This window comes from Mchenga conophoros, linkage group LG4 (assembly GCF_057382185.1).
Source record: "Mchenga conophoros isolate Kocher_MC1m ecotype Shallow Benthic linkage group LG4, M_conophoros_male_GT1.1, whole genome shotgun sequence".
Lineage (NCBI taxonomy): Eukaryota > Metazoa > Chordata > Actinopteri > Cichliformes > Cichlidae > Mchenga > Mchenga conophoros.
This window is the reverse complement of record NC_140529.1, coordinates 37652690-37667055: the sequence shown is the minus strand read 5'-3', so window position 1 is coordinate 37667055 and position 14366 is coordinate 37652690. Positions and strand designations below refer to the sequence as shown.

The following is a 14366-nucleotide window of genomic DNA, read 5'->3' as shown; positions in this document are numbered from 1 at the left end:
AGCTGCCATCACCAGTGTGTGAATGGGTGTGTGACTGAATGTGTAAAGTCCTTAGGGACTAGTAAAGCGCTATACAAATACAGGCCATTTACCAGTCCACTATCTCAATGTCCACTCCCTGGATGTTCACCAGTGTGGTGTGTCCACCAACTCCTTGGTTTTCCCGGCGTTGATCAGCAGGTGGCACGAGTCACCTGCTGATCTGGACTCTAGACTTTGTGGCACGAGTCCACACAGTCCAGAGTCCACTGTCTGTACTCAGAGTCTATGGCAGAGTCGTCAGAGAACTTCTGTGGGTGGCAGCGTGGGGAGTTGATGGAGAAGTCTGCGGTGAAGAGGAACGGTGCCAGCACTGTTCCCCATGGGGCCCCCGGACTGCAGACCAGCGTATCAGAGACACAGCCCTGTGTCCTCACATACTGTGGGCGTCCTGTGAGGTAGTCCAGTATCCACTGGGACATGTGGTGGTCCACTCCTGATAGCTCCAGCTTGTCCCTCAGAAGTCGTGGCTGGATGGTGTTGAAAGCACTGGAGAAATCAAAGAACATGATCCTCACATTGCTTCCAGGCTTCTTCAGGTGAGCCAGAGCTCGGTGCAGGAGGTAGATGATGGCGTCCTTCACCCCGATGCCAGGCTGGTAAGCAAACTGCAGCGGATCCAATGAAGACCTCACCAGGGGGCGCAGATGGTTTAGAACCCACCTTTCCCTTAAATCGCCTATCATCATCTTGAATTCCTTCATAAACATATGGTAATGATATGTTTTGACATTCTCCAATGCAAATGTGCTGTTTATAAGATTGGGGAAACCTGCAGTCAGCGGAGACTGAAGAAGTCACCTGGATGAGTGACGAAACGTTTCTGCCACAAAACGCTACGTCCAGATGAACAGAATCAACTTTTGGAGATTTACTTTCCTGGATGATTGAGATGCATCAAGACATGTTTTGACATTATACATTAAATCTTGAGAGTTGTCTGCCCTCTGCTGGTCATTTGGGGAACTGCATACATCAGTTTACATTAAGTACAGCTGATCATAGATTTCGTAATGATATTACTAAAAAATAATTTAATCATTTAGTCATACATTTTTTCCCATTAAGTAGACATTACTGCAATATTTTAGTATTTTCAAAAGTTACTTGAATTTCTCAACATTTGAAGTCACAAGTCCTTCAAGAATTTTAGGATTAACAAAACTAATAAGATTAAATTAATTGCAGTTGCGTTCTGTGACCACTAGAGAGCAATACTTACAGTCTGTGGATTAAAATAAATACGGATTATTTGCGTTTATATATGTACATTTTCAGTTTTTCTGAATTTGTTTTAAAAGGTAAAACAAAAATTTTAAATGTAATTTTATGAGTGAGTTTTGAATCCGTTTTAAATAAAAATATTTTATTTCATAAACATATTTTGAACACACCGACTCTCTCACTGTGGTTTCCTCTTTGTTCGATATCACATGAAGTTTGTTGCTTTTTTCACTACGATCCAAAGGTTTCACAGCCTCAGTGTAGTTTTTCATTGTATGGTGTTTTCTGTGATAAATGTCTGAGAATCTGTCAACAAATATCTTGTACGTTTTATTGTATTTAGCACGGTCTGTTTTGCGATGCTTTTATTCTGAAAGGTCTGTGTATACGCAACCTCCGGTTAGCCACAGCTAGCTGTTGCCGGCTCGCACAGCATCATGATGACGGCGGCCGAGTGCGAGTGAGTTTGTAGGATGAGTGTGTGAAGTGTGACTACTAAGCTTCTCTAATGTCGTGTCCGCGTGTGTGTGACCCGCGGCTAACCCGCTCGGTGCCGCCGCGCAGTAAAATCTGACCGCAGGTCTGCTGCTGTGTCGAGCTAAAATGCTAACGCTAATTTTAGCCGGTTATGAAATGTCGCAGAGATTCAGCCGCACACACTAACTGCGCTGTTTTCTTGTCCGCAGCGTCCAGTCTGAGATCGAGGTGCTGCAGTCCATCTACCTGGACGAGCTGCAGGTGGACACGAGAGAGGACAGGTGAGCTAACAGCAGCTGGGTTAGCTTTAGTGCTGGTTGGTGTTGGACAGGTGAGACTTGTACAGGTGTTAAATGTCATCATTTGGAGGAAGTTAGTGCTCTTGGCTCTCTGAAGGTCCCAGCTCAGCCTGAGGTGTGGACTCTGGATCACTGCAGCTCCTTGTTTGGAAATTTGCTGCTCTGGGATAATCCAAAACCGAGTTTGGTCCAAGCTTTAGCTGTGGGTCAGATGGTCTCACACTCTAGAACACTTTGATGTACAGAAGAGTTTATGGTCCACTCAGTAACTGCAAGGTGTTCAAATCATCATCATCATCATCATCATCATCTTCACCCACCACGTGCTGACAGCTGGCCTGAGGTGTTTGTGGTGCACTTTGTTCTAGTCAGTCCAGACGACGTTGCTCCTGAAGTCTTGTTTCTTCCCACGCAGCTTTGCCATGTTGCTATGGCTTAGTTTCCTCCACTCCTGGAAGAGTGGATGATGTTTTGAATGTTTTCCATTTGTGAATATTCTCTAATTGCAGAATTAGAGAATTCCTTTTGAATCATTAGCCTTCATTCATTTTACTTTCGATGATCAGAGGAGACACGAAGGAGTTCCAGATGTGGCCAGCGGTTTACCACATCTGGAGTTGTGGCATTGATGATCATATTTGACACAGACTGCTACGTACCAAAGCTCCAAGAGAATCACAAGTCTGAGTAAAACGCAGTTTAAAACAAATTCAGATTTTGCCTCAAATTAGTTTAAAAAGTTTTTTTTCCATAAAAGTTGGGGAAAAAATCATCTTTAAATTTAAAAAGTTTGACTTCAGGACTCTGAGAGTGTCTCTCTTTTAATGCTTCTGACTGTGTTTGGAGGAAGTGATGTCAGCTCGACAGAGTTTGGTGGGAGGTTCTGTGATCGGTGATGCAGTTTTGTTTTTGTTTCAGGGGCTGGGAGGTGAGCCTGGACCTGTACCCGTCCACAGCCGAGGACTCCGTCTCACAGTTCGTCCGGCTCACGCTGACTTTGAGCCTCGATCAGCAGGTTCGCCTTTCACCGGCTCAGCTCGCAGAAACGTTTGTTAACTCCGAGACAGAAACGCACAGAAGACCGTTAGTGGACGGTTTATTAACAGTCATGTGCTGTGAGGGATAAAAAAGCTCATTTTTACATTTTTGGTGTTAACAAATCTCACGGTCACGGTTCATGGTCACATCACACTCTGCACTGATTGAACAGCTGACATCTTTCTGCAGTTTTCACTGAACTGAAATGAGTGTTTTCTTCTTCTGTGTTTAGTATCCCTCATCGTCTCCGGGGATCTCCATCCGGAACCCCCGCGGGCTTTCTGATGACAAACTCAGCAGGTGAGGAAGTGACTCATCTCCCAGCGTCAGTCCCTTCTGCTCACAAACTCTCAGCACTGAGTGTAAAACCCTCTGATTCTTCTCTCTTAGTGTCCAAAAGTGTCTTCAGCTCGAGGCTCAGTCCTGTCTGGGTTCGCCCATGTTGTATCAGCTCATTGAGGTTGTTATACGTGCTGTTTGTTTCTCATTAGGATAAAATGTGTCATTTCGCTGGGTTTATCTTAAAGTCTTGCTCTGATCTTTCTCCTGCAGAAAGCTAAAGAAATCCTGACTGAAAGCAATATTCCTCATGGGAACTGTGTCATTTGTCTCTACGGCTTTAAGGTGAGTCGCTTCCCTCCATCAGAGTTTGGAGTTCCCTCTTTGAATGTGGCCACATTCCTGTGTTGAATGCTTCCCACGGGGCTGTTTGTACACTTGTGGTCTTAGTCACAGCTCTTTGTTGTCTAAGTCTTACCTCAGCTTGCGTTTAGAGGTCATTTCAGCTCTGACCGTGTTGCTCGTGTCTCCATGCCTGTTCTTGTTCCTCTGATTGCCGTCTCCGTACGGCTGCAGCGAGAGTTTGGTTTGGACTCTGTCGGGCTTGTTCTCGGCGGGTGTTGGATCCAGCGGCGCTGCCCTGTGTCACCTGTTCTGTGACGTTTATGGACAAACGCTTTGGTGGCCTCAGCATAGCGTCTGTGCTTTGTGCAGATGACGTGGTTCTGTGGCTTCATCAAACAAGAACCTCCACCTGTCAGAGAGAATCAGCACCTCCATGTCTGACACTATGATTCTCAGGGAAAAGGGTGGAGGACCCACTCACAGGAAATGGGTACCTGCTGCCTGTGGTGCGTGGGTGGGTGGGTGGGTGGAACTGGGCCATTAAAATTACAAGTAAATTATTTACCAGGAACATCTGTGCTGTGGGGGTTTATTTTTTTATGGCAGCTGATTAAACAGGATTACAAAACACTCAGATAACTGAGCGTGCAGGCTAGCGTCCTGGTGTTTGTGCTGAACGTGGTCAAACATGGTGGTCGAGCGGTTATACTTCAACACGGTGTCACGCTTCTCCTCGTGTCTACATCAGAGCGCTGCAGGGCGGGGCTTAAAGCACGGCGACCATCTGCTTACTCTCCACCTCGCTTGTTTGCAGCTTGGTGTCACAGAGAGAGCCATCAGCATCATCATCATCATCATCTAGTTAGCTGGCATGAATAAACGTGAACAACTTGTTTAACAGGTCAGCATCTCTGGTGCTCGCCTCTGTGAAAGTGACACAATTAGGACAAAGACTTTTGTTTTTGTCTTGAATTTGTTGTGTTGGATATTCAATCCTGACCCAGAAAGAGACGCCTGAACATTTTTTGTGACCATTTGTTCTGTAGGTGGTGCCTGACATAGTATCTACTCAGATCAGCTCGACTCGACTCATTTTTAGGGTTTTCCATTAGTACCTGTTCTCAGGTACTTTTTTAGTACCTAGTGTACCTACTTCCAAACGATCTGAGAAAATCTGAAAATGTGACATCAGCAGGTTGCATGCTGCCGATTGGCCAGTCAGGAGCATCGCTCGATGAGTCAGGAGGGCGACTCTTTCACAAAAATCAAACCCAGCAGTGAGAGAAAAGGTTCCACACGCAGTCCAGATGCTTATCACCGCCCCAACGCCCTCCATTGTTGTTGTTTGTGTCAAATACAAATGAAGTCACGGGACTTTTGGCCATGTTGCTATAACAACCCCAAGCACATTAGGTGGTACTCAGTCGTACTGGAAAACGACAGAGATAGAGTAGAGTCTAGTGGAACGAGTCATGAGTAAAGTCATTCATGCTTTGGTTGTCAGGAGGGAGAGACGTTCACCAAGACGAGCTGCTACCACTACTTCCACTCACACTGCCTCGGCCGCTACGTGAGCCACTCTGAGAGGGAGCTCCAGCAGAGGGAGAAGGAGCTGGAGGAGGACAAGACCAGAGACAGAGCGGACCACCAGGTCAGACGTCAGCAGCTGCACGGATGATTAATCACTTTGAGACTTTCTGACTCTGCCTTTGATTCTTCTGACAGGAGCTCACCGTGGTGTGCCCGGTGTGCAGAGAGCCGCTGACGTACGATGTTACTCAGCTTCTGTCGTCTCCCGCACCTCAGCTGCCCGAGGTAAAGCTCGTTCTTAATTCACCTGTTAACGGATGTTTGTCTGATTTCGCCAGTAAACGTTACCGGGCTTCGTGTTTCTCCTGTCAGCTCGACGAGGCAGCGATCGGTTCAGACTTCCAGCAGAAGTGGCGTGAACTCCAGAAGCTCTTGGAAAGTCAGAGGTCTAGAGGAGGGATCATTGACCCCGAAGTGGAGTCCAACCGCTTTCTCATCCACATCAACGAGGTAAGAATGTGTGTGAGGCACTCGGTCCCTGTCTGCAGTGGTTTGCGGGGACGTTTACGAGTGTAAACGGGGGTAATGGCGAAGGATGCGTTGTGACCCTGACCGCACATGCCTGAGTTCAGAGAAGATCAGAGTAATCCTTGTGAACAAAACACTCAGTTTCACACAGTTTTTTTTCTACTCTTGGCTCTGTGTGATGTCATCCAGAGGGGATTTACTTTATATGGTCATGTCAGGCAGAGAGAGAGAAAGGAGCAGCCAATCAGAAGAGTTGCTTTAGAGAAAGAGGAACAAACACCACTTGGTAACCGGAAATAAGCAGAACACGTTGACTTTAATGTGTTAAACGATGTTTTGAATGTATTCAATGTATAATTTTTTTTTGACATTCGTAGGCTCCACCTGCTGCTGAAAATGGAAATCTGGATGCCGATGAGCCTCCAGGCCCTCCAATCTCCTCAGCCTCTAACGTTCCTGCTGAAACTGGTGACAAAGCAGACCAGTCTGTTCCCGGGCTTTCCCACTGTAAAGGTGTTCTGGGACAGAGGCATCAGCACCAGGTGAGGGGGCAGAGAAGAGGAGGAAGGTCCAGACCCCATCACGAGAGAGTCGCCCCCATCGCAGAGGACCTGGACAAACTCTCTCTGTCTTCAGACTGTACTGAGAAGCCAGCTAAAGCTCAGGGTAATCGTGGCCAACAGGTGCAAGGAAACCCAGAACTATGTCCCTCAAAGACGGACGGGGGTGTCAAGGCAATGGAACAAGAGGCGCAGGTGCCCACATGTCAGTCGGGTTTGGAAACAGAGTTCCCAAAAGATGCTGCAGACTCTGCAGGCAGTCGAGGCCATCGTGGACGGAGAAGAGGCCACTACAGACCTGCCCCACACTCCGGGGCTGCTGGACCTGCACGGCACCACTGGGACGATCGTGGCTCCAGGAGCAGAGGAGGAGCCAATAACCTGTGCGGCAGAGGAGGCGGTCCCCGTCGTGGTCACGGCAGGGGCTTCCAGCAGAAGGTGGTGGAGAGGGGAAGAGAGGAGGTGCTATGACAAAGGGCGACAGGAGGGCCAATGAACAAACTTACATGTGCCTCCATTGTCAGTGTGCATAGATCAAAGTCCTGCAGCAGAAAAGACGTTCACTGTAGTGTCCCATCCTCCTGTCCATCGCCATCACCCTGCGCTTTGGTACGCACTTTCACGCACGCTATCGGGTCCAGATGGTTGTTGCTTTATGTTGTGGCACTATATAAATTAAAAGAAGTACAAATCCAAATTTCTCTGGATGGCAGCTTTGGTGTTTTTCTCTTAGTACAGTAAATAACTTGTATGTGGACCCTCTGTGATATACTGATATTGCATTAAAGTGCTGCAACCAGGTACCGGAGAGAAAACTGACGGTAGAGAGGCTGAGTGTCTGTGTTAGTATGCCTGCTGCACCAAACAGGAAGTCTGCCTTTGATAACCATTAACTGGATGTCTGTTGTCAGACCTAAAGTTCTGAAAAGCCTCAGTGAGAGCTGATGGGTTCCTGGATTGAGATATGATTTCAGACTTTCAGACCTGATAGGAAACACCTCTCGATCGAACATCTTTCTCAGATTGTCGCATTAGACTGACACATACAGCAGTGTGTCATCTGCATCAAAGCAAACAAATGTAGAATGACTGGCTTAAAAAGCGTAGTGGCAGGTAGACAAGCACGTGTCAAATCCAGAGGGTAACAGTGGGCAAACGAAGAGTTTTAAGAAGCATAAGAAGATAGTTTGACTTTGCCTTTAAAATATGCAGCAAAACTTTGATCCACCTTACACTACCAACAGTGCAGCAATACTGGAAAACTCAAACTCTTTCTGAAACTCTGGCACACGACTGTTTACACTTTAGGTGAACTCCAGCTTGACATCTTGCTGTGATGTGTTTGTCTCCATGGCCTGGCAGTTGAGGGGATGATTTTCACTCAGCTTTTTTTACTCTGCTCAGCAAACAGGGAACAAACGTAAGAATAAAAAGATCTGTGAACAGATCTGCAGTCACTGAGCAGGACTTATCAACATAAACTTCACTGTTAATGTCAGTTTGATAAACATATGGTACTATAATTTAAAACTGCATGCACAACACGATCACTAGGTACCATTTCATTTATTACATTTAAAGTATTTATTTACCTCAAATCAAAAACTGATGTGAAGTGTAAAAAAACCCCCAAAGAAAACCCAATAATAGTAATAAGCTACTCTTCCATTGTACTGACAGACTTTGACCTGGGGGAGTTATGAACCATCTTTTTTAGTGTATTCCTGAGCTTTTGCTTAAATCAAGTCTCAACAAGTGAATATTCATTAGAAAATTATAATTAATTTTATATATATATATATATATATACCTACCGTTAAGCAGTGAGGCGAAATCGTCAACGTCACAGCGCTAAGGATCATGGGAGATGCAGTTACTTTACCGTGAAAGAGGCGGATCGTAACCTGCGCCATCTTGGCACTTTGTCCTGTTAAGCCCCTCTTTAAACTACGCAGAGGTGTGTGGCTGTTTTTAAACCTCGGAGGTTATGACTGGCGGGAGCGAATTTCACAAGAGCTACGCTAATAACAAGGACTCGGAGCCCACGATGGACGTGGACATGGATTCGAGTCATATGGAAGGCGAGCGGGGTGAGCTGGACGGCAGCATCCCGGCTGCGTGTTCCTCCAACGGCAGTGGCGGGGAGGAGGATGAAGCGGAGGCCCTCGGCCGCTCCAGGGAGGCCGGGAGTTCGAGTAGTCAGCACATTCCGGATAGAGGAGGGGTGCTCGGTGGCAGGGAGCAGGAGGTGTCGGTGGCAATCGGAGAGACGTATTTATGTCAAAGAGCCGATAAGACATGGCGTGAGTAAAGACCATGTTCTGCTTTTCCCTTCTCAATTTCGTTGGCATGCTAGCTGTCTTATTATTTTGGATATGGACTCAGTGCTTTTGTTTTGGTGAAAAACTGCCATCAAACAGTTAAAAATCTAAATGACTCGCATAAAGTCCCAAACGGCTTTGGTCCAAAAACTTAATTCAGCGATCGCTTACTAACTGAAGATTTTTAGGGCTTTCTAGAAAATTCTCTATGGATCTTTAAACAGTGACACTTTAAACAACAAACGGCCCACATCTAAAAGTTAGCACTGAAACGTAATAAACACACTAAGGTGTTTAGTTATGTTTGCCGAATTAAATGACGTCTCGATACACATAAGGTGAGATTTTAACAGCCAAATCTATACAAAGTTTATGGTTAATTAAGGCAAGCCCGCATTTAAGTCCCAGAAATCTGAAGGGAGTTCGGCAGGAAGTTGCTTGTACTGCCGTGAGTCGCACCAGCTGATGGTTGTTGCTCCTTTCACAGACACAGCAGAGGTTATTCAGTCCAGACTGAACGAACAGGAGGGCAGAGAAGAGTTTTATGTCCACTATGTGGGGTGTAAGTACAAAAATACTTTCATATTTTTAAATTCTGATTTATACTGCATGTTTCTTCTGTTTAATTCATGCTAAACGTTCATATCCAGCTGCTGTATCTACATCTAATTTTCTCTGGGATTCGTGCAGTCAACAGGCGGCTGGACGAATGGGTGGGTAAGTCTCGCCTGGCACTTACCAAGACAGTGAAGGACGCGGTTAGGAAGAGCACAGAGATCGGTGGCGTTGGAGATCTGGGTGACCAGCCTGAGAGGAAGATCACCCGCAACCAGAAGCGCAAGCACGATGAGATCAACCATGTGCAGAAGGTATAGAGTGTGTGTAATAACACCAGGAGCGTTGCATAACTTACAGTTTTCTAATGAAGCTTTTCTTTGCAGACATACGCAGAGATGGACCCAACGACAGCTGCGCTGGAGAAGGAGCACGAGGCGGTGTGTAGTCACAACCACTTTTCTTCCACGTGTTTTCACTATTTCCAGTATTTGGTCAATAAGCTAACTGTTTCCCTCACTTTCAGATCACCAAAGTGAAGTATGTGGATAAGATCCAGATAGGAAACTTTGAGATCGATGCCTGGTACTTCTCACCATTTCCTGAGGATTATGGGAAGCAACCCAAGCTGTGGATCTGCGAGTACTGCCTCAAATACATGAAGTACGAGAAGACGTTCAGACATCACCTGGTCAGTCACCTCAGTTCAGGACGTTTGTGTCTCATAGAGTCATACCTGCTTTTTTGTTTGAGTCAGTGAATGATGGCTTTATGTGTGAGACAGAAGACTGTTAAAGGATTGTTATCCAGCCTGATGAGATTCTTATTAAAACGTTGTGCTGTCATGATTCTGTCAGCCTTCGTTTTACTCAGAAAAAATGTCAGTCATTCACAAATCTGATAAATGTGTGCTGTGTGCTGCAGCCTGGTGTAGGGCTGTTCGATATAATTATACATATCGGATGACGATATAAAAACGTCTGTCGTTTCATTTTACGCTATCGTTTGTTTCGTGGTGTCGCAAAATAAACTGTTTACGGCAATATTTGTTCATGGTTTTGATGTCACTGTAGTGGCTGTATTAGTTTCTTAAAGTTCTCTCGTCCTCTTAATGTTTAATATAACCACACTACGGACGGACAAGCGCCTGTTTTTATGCGTTGTCGTTAGCAACAATGAAGGTGACAGCATCGCGTGTCCGCTTGTTTATGTTCCACATAAACCTTTCACAATAAAGCTCAAGATCCTGTTCAGACTTTTCAAAATAAACCGAATCACGTGAAAGAGCAGATCATTTACAGATGAGAAGCAAAAAAGTAGACTAAAAAATAGACCTTAGACTCAAACGTTAGAACAGGCTTCTCCCCGCAGCACGCCGTGTAATAAATACAAAGAAAACGGCGCCGTTACAACTTATGTCTAAAAATGTATCGTTTCATGCATCGGTTAAAACTTCACGCAAGTCGAGCTGCCCGAGATTCACAGACTTTACAGAAAATGTTACATTTTTGTGATTTATATCGTTATCGGACGATAGATGTCTGATATCGGGATATGAGATTCTGGTCGTATCGCACAGCCCTACCTGGTGCCACAAAATAAGTAAAGTCATCCCCGCTCAGCAAAGCGAGAGGGGTGTGATGGTGCTTCTCCACAAAAACCAAAAAAGCTTTGAAGTGATGCATCTTTGACTTTAGCGATCTGCTGTTAACAAACCAAAGCTGGGTGCTTCTCCGTATCCCAGCACGTATCTTTGTGTTCGGGTACATTAGATGTTAATTACTTGTGGATCTGTCCGGGTGTAATCCATGTTTTTCGTGACAGCAGCGTCCCGTCACTTCACCTGCACGGCAGCTGTCAGTAACGCCGTAGAGCCGCTGAGCACACAAAACTCACCACCATGAAACCACTAAATCACTACCACTCACACTCACTGTCACCTGCTGCTGCACTGAGACAGAGGTCGCGTTTAAAAGCGCTGCTTTAAATCCACACTTTTCCACCTCAGCTTTAATGTCTTGGATTGAAACAGTTAACCCTGAGGTTAATCGCTAAGCCTCAAATCTGTTCTTTTGCTCAGAGCTTCGTGTTTTACTGGAATCTTTGAGGTTTAGAGCTCAACATGCACAACAACAAAAGACATGTTAAGAAGGAATACGTCAGAATCCTTCAATGGAAGAAATACGACACTCTGATGTTTCCGTCTTTGTTACCTGCCTCATTCATACATCCACAGCTTGTGTTTGCTGCAGTTCAGCATGTTTAGATCTAATATTTTAATGCTGTTCTACATAAACTGTCCTTATTAAATAAAAGTGTCAGACTTTGCTGTTTATCGAACCCACCAGTGTGAAAGTCTCTCGTGAAAGCTGCAGTTCAGGCGTAAAACAAATGAATATGTAATTTTATTCGTATGCATGTTTGTTCTCAAATTCAAACAGTCATACACAGTACGATATGCAGTGAAATGCTTGGACAACTGCTCGTGACCTAAAGAAAACAAAAAAGGAAAAGGCTATGAATAAGATAGGAAATAAATATGAAAAATTAAAAAGGGTAAATTTAACTAGGAAGGAATAAAATATAAATTAAGGTTAAAAATGAAATAACTGTACAACACAAATTAGAATGAAGGGTAAATTTAACTGGGAAGAATAAGATAAAATATATAAATTAAAGTTGAAAATAAAATAACTGTACAACAAAATACACAATATAGAACTATATAAGAATGTATGAAGAAATCTAAATATAAATAAATATATACACAATAACAGCAGCTGTACAAGTATTAACCGGAAATTTTTAGTTTCACTCGTTAAATCAAACTGCAGTGTTTATTTGACCTTTGACCTTTGACCTTTTCCTCCTCAGTCACACTGTCAGTGGAGGCAGCCTCCAGGCAAAGAGATTTACAGGAGGAGCAACATATCTGTGTACGAGGTGGACGGGAGAGACCACAAGGTGAGCCCGGCTGAACACCGAGCTGCTAACGTGGGTTTGTGTTCCTGCTGCTGACATTCGCTCTCTGTCTGCAGATCTACTGTCAGAATCTGTGTCTACTAGCCAAATTATTTCTCGACCACAAGACGCTTTATTTTGATGTGGAGCCCTTCATCTTCTACATCCTCACTGAGGTCAACAAACAGGGAGCGCACATCGTCGGCTACTTCTCCAAAGTAAGTCCTCAGCGCGCGGCTCAAAGGTCGTTTCCTCGTATTCATTTCAGACTGATCGTCACGACTTCTGTGGTTTTATTTTTCAGGAGAAAGAGTCTCCAGACGGGAATAACGTGGCCTGTATTCTCACGCTGCCGCCTTACCAGCGCAGAGGCTACGGGAAGTTCCTGATAGCTTTCAGTAAGTGACAGTGAATGAATGATGAGGGAGCGTCCTGGAATACCAGAGCCTGGAGTTTGTAATCAGAGCTTTTTAAAGATGTTTGCAGAAAAAATTTTCAGGCGAAACAGGATTTCAAATGTTAAGTTGGGAGTTTCAGATGGACTCGAGATGACACAAATAAGTTGTTTCACATTTATAATAAAACCGAAAGGAAGTCAGTAAATCTGCAACTCCTGACCTCCACCAAAGAGCTGATGTGATTGGTTCAGCTTTCACATGGATGGATGAATGAATGAATGTACATCAGACTGAGAAAAGATAAATTAGGAGTCACTGTTTCAATCTCACAATGGTATCACAAGCTGATCCAGGTGTCCTCCAGCCTGGTAACTTTCCAAGCTGTGTTTGTTTGGCATATCTGAAGTTCTATAAAATATCAGATTTGAGTTAAATTATCAGATTTTTGTCTCCTGTAGAGATATGCTTTGTGGATTGAGGCCCCAAGAGATCAAACACACTCCAACTTAAGAAAACACGAGCAAATAGAAAAACCCTGCAAAAGCACACAAAACACAACAGATGTTGAGTAAAATACAGTGCAGATGGGAATAGTGCAGCAGATGGATGGATGGCAGGGGTGTAGTCATGACACCAACAGAGCGAGTGACTGAAGGAGAGACGCTCGCTGGCAGCAGCTCTGATATCGCCCGTTTCTGCTGCAGGCTATGAGCTGTCTAAGCTGGAGAACACAGTGGGGTCTCCGGAGAAGCCGCTCTCTGATCTGGGGAAGCTTAGCTACCGAAGTTACTGGTCCTGGGTCCTGCTGGAGATCCTGAGGGACTTCAGAGGAACGCTGTCCATCAAAGACCTCAGGTAGACACGCAGACACGTGCAAAGCTGGACGATTCGGCTTTGCTTTTCCACTTGTTTTGTAGACGCTGTGAAGGTTAAGAATCAAAACGATTGTTTGGCAGCTCAGAGATGCACTCAGTGTGAAAGCTCTGCTGTTTTCAATTTTACAGCAGACAAACTTTTATAAGTTTACGTGTTGATGTGAAACTTGGTACTCGACGAGTTTCTGATCAGAACTTTTAAAAACAAAACCTGGAATTAAAAAACAAACTCTCTGATTTTAACCTTCGTGTCCGTCTGCGTCTCCCAGCCAGATGACCAGCATCACACAGAGTGACATCATCAGCACGCTGCAGTCGCTCAACATGGTGAAGTACTGGAAAGGTCAGCACGTCATCTGTGTGACGCCCAAACTGGTGGAGGAGCACCTGAAGAGCGCCCAGTATAAGAAACCACCAATCACAGGTACCTGCACAGATGTTCCAAAAATCTTCTCATCTTATTACAAACATGGCGTCAGGCTCTCAGATCTCGAGGATTCTCGTGTCGGGTTTTTACCCCGCAGCTGATTTGCTAACGTCAGGTGTGATTGTGTCTCGCTCTCAGTGGACACGATGTGTTTAAAGTGGGCGCCTCCAAAAAACAAACAGGCCAAGCTGTCCAAGAAGTGAGGAACGGAGCCGCCGACGTGTGATCACCCGCCGGGCGCTCGTGTCACTACTGTACATAATTTTTAGTCTCTCCTGTCTGTATTTTTTTAAATAAATCTCTAAAATAAAGCTTCGTCTCCTGATCTGATTCCTACATACGTTAAACATCACTGAGGAAACGAAATATTTGCTGCAAGGATGAAATATTCCTTTAATTAGGAACAGAAGATGTTTACGATCGAATAAAAACTCGTCCTAATTAAAAAACCTTGGTGTTCTTTTTCAGTCACTTTCTCGCTCATCAGGAAACTAAACAGTGATCACACTT

General features: G+C 44.9%; 2 protein-coding genes across 3 annotated transcripts; both read left to right on the top strand.

Moving 5' to 3' along the window:
• Window positions 1-1621: 1621 nt before the first annotated feature.
• On the top strand, window positions 1622-7123 carry rnf25 (ring finger protein 25). The gene is made up of 10 exons (XM_085272217.1): window positions 1622-1723; window positions 1950-2021; window positions 2958-3054; window positions 3310-3377; window positions 3468-3537; window positions 3630-3701; window positions 5206-5352; window positions 5427-5516; window positions 5604-5741; window positions 6137-7123. Exons 1-10 carry the CDS (start codon window positions 1701-1703, stop codon window positions 6788-6790), a joined length of 1431 nt encoding a protein of 476 aa, XP_085128343.1. The 5' UTR covers window positions 1622-1700; the 3' UTR covers window positions 6791-7123.
• Window positions 7124-8186: 1063 nt separating this feature from the next.
• Window positions 8187-14167, top strand: kat8 (K(lysine) acetyltransferase 8). Of its 2 annotated transcripts, XM_085272221.1 has the most exons (11): window positions 8190-8622; window positions 9128-9202; window positions 9331-9509; window positions 9582-9635; window positions 9722-9886; window positions 12070-12159; window positions 12234-12374; window positions 12461-12554; window positions 13259-13409; window positions 13699-13853; window positions 13995-14167. In XM_085272221.1, exons 1-11 carry the CDS (start codon window positions 8307-8309, stop codon window positions 14057-14059), a joined length of 1485 nt encoding a protein of 494 aa, XP_085128347.1. In that variant the 5' UTR covers window positions 8190-8306; the 3' UTR covers window positions 14060-14167. The 2 variants fall into 2 exon arrangements, with proteins under 2 accessions (XP_085128346.1, XP_085128347.1); XM_085272220.1 differs by having other exon boundaries at window positions 8187-8622; window positions 13699-14167.
• The last annotated feature ends 199 nt before the right edge of the window (window positions 14168-14366 follow it).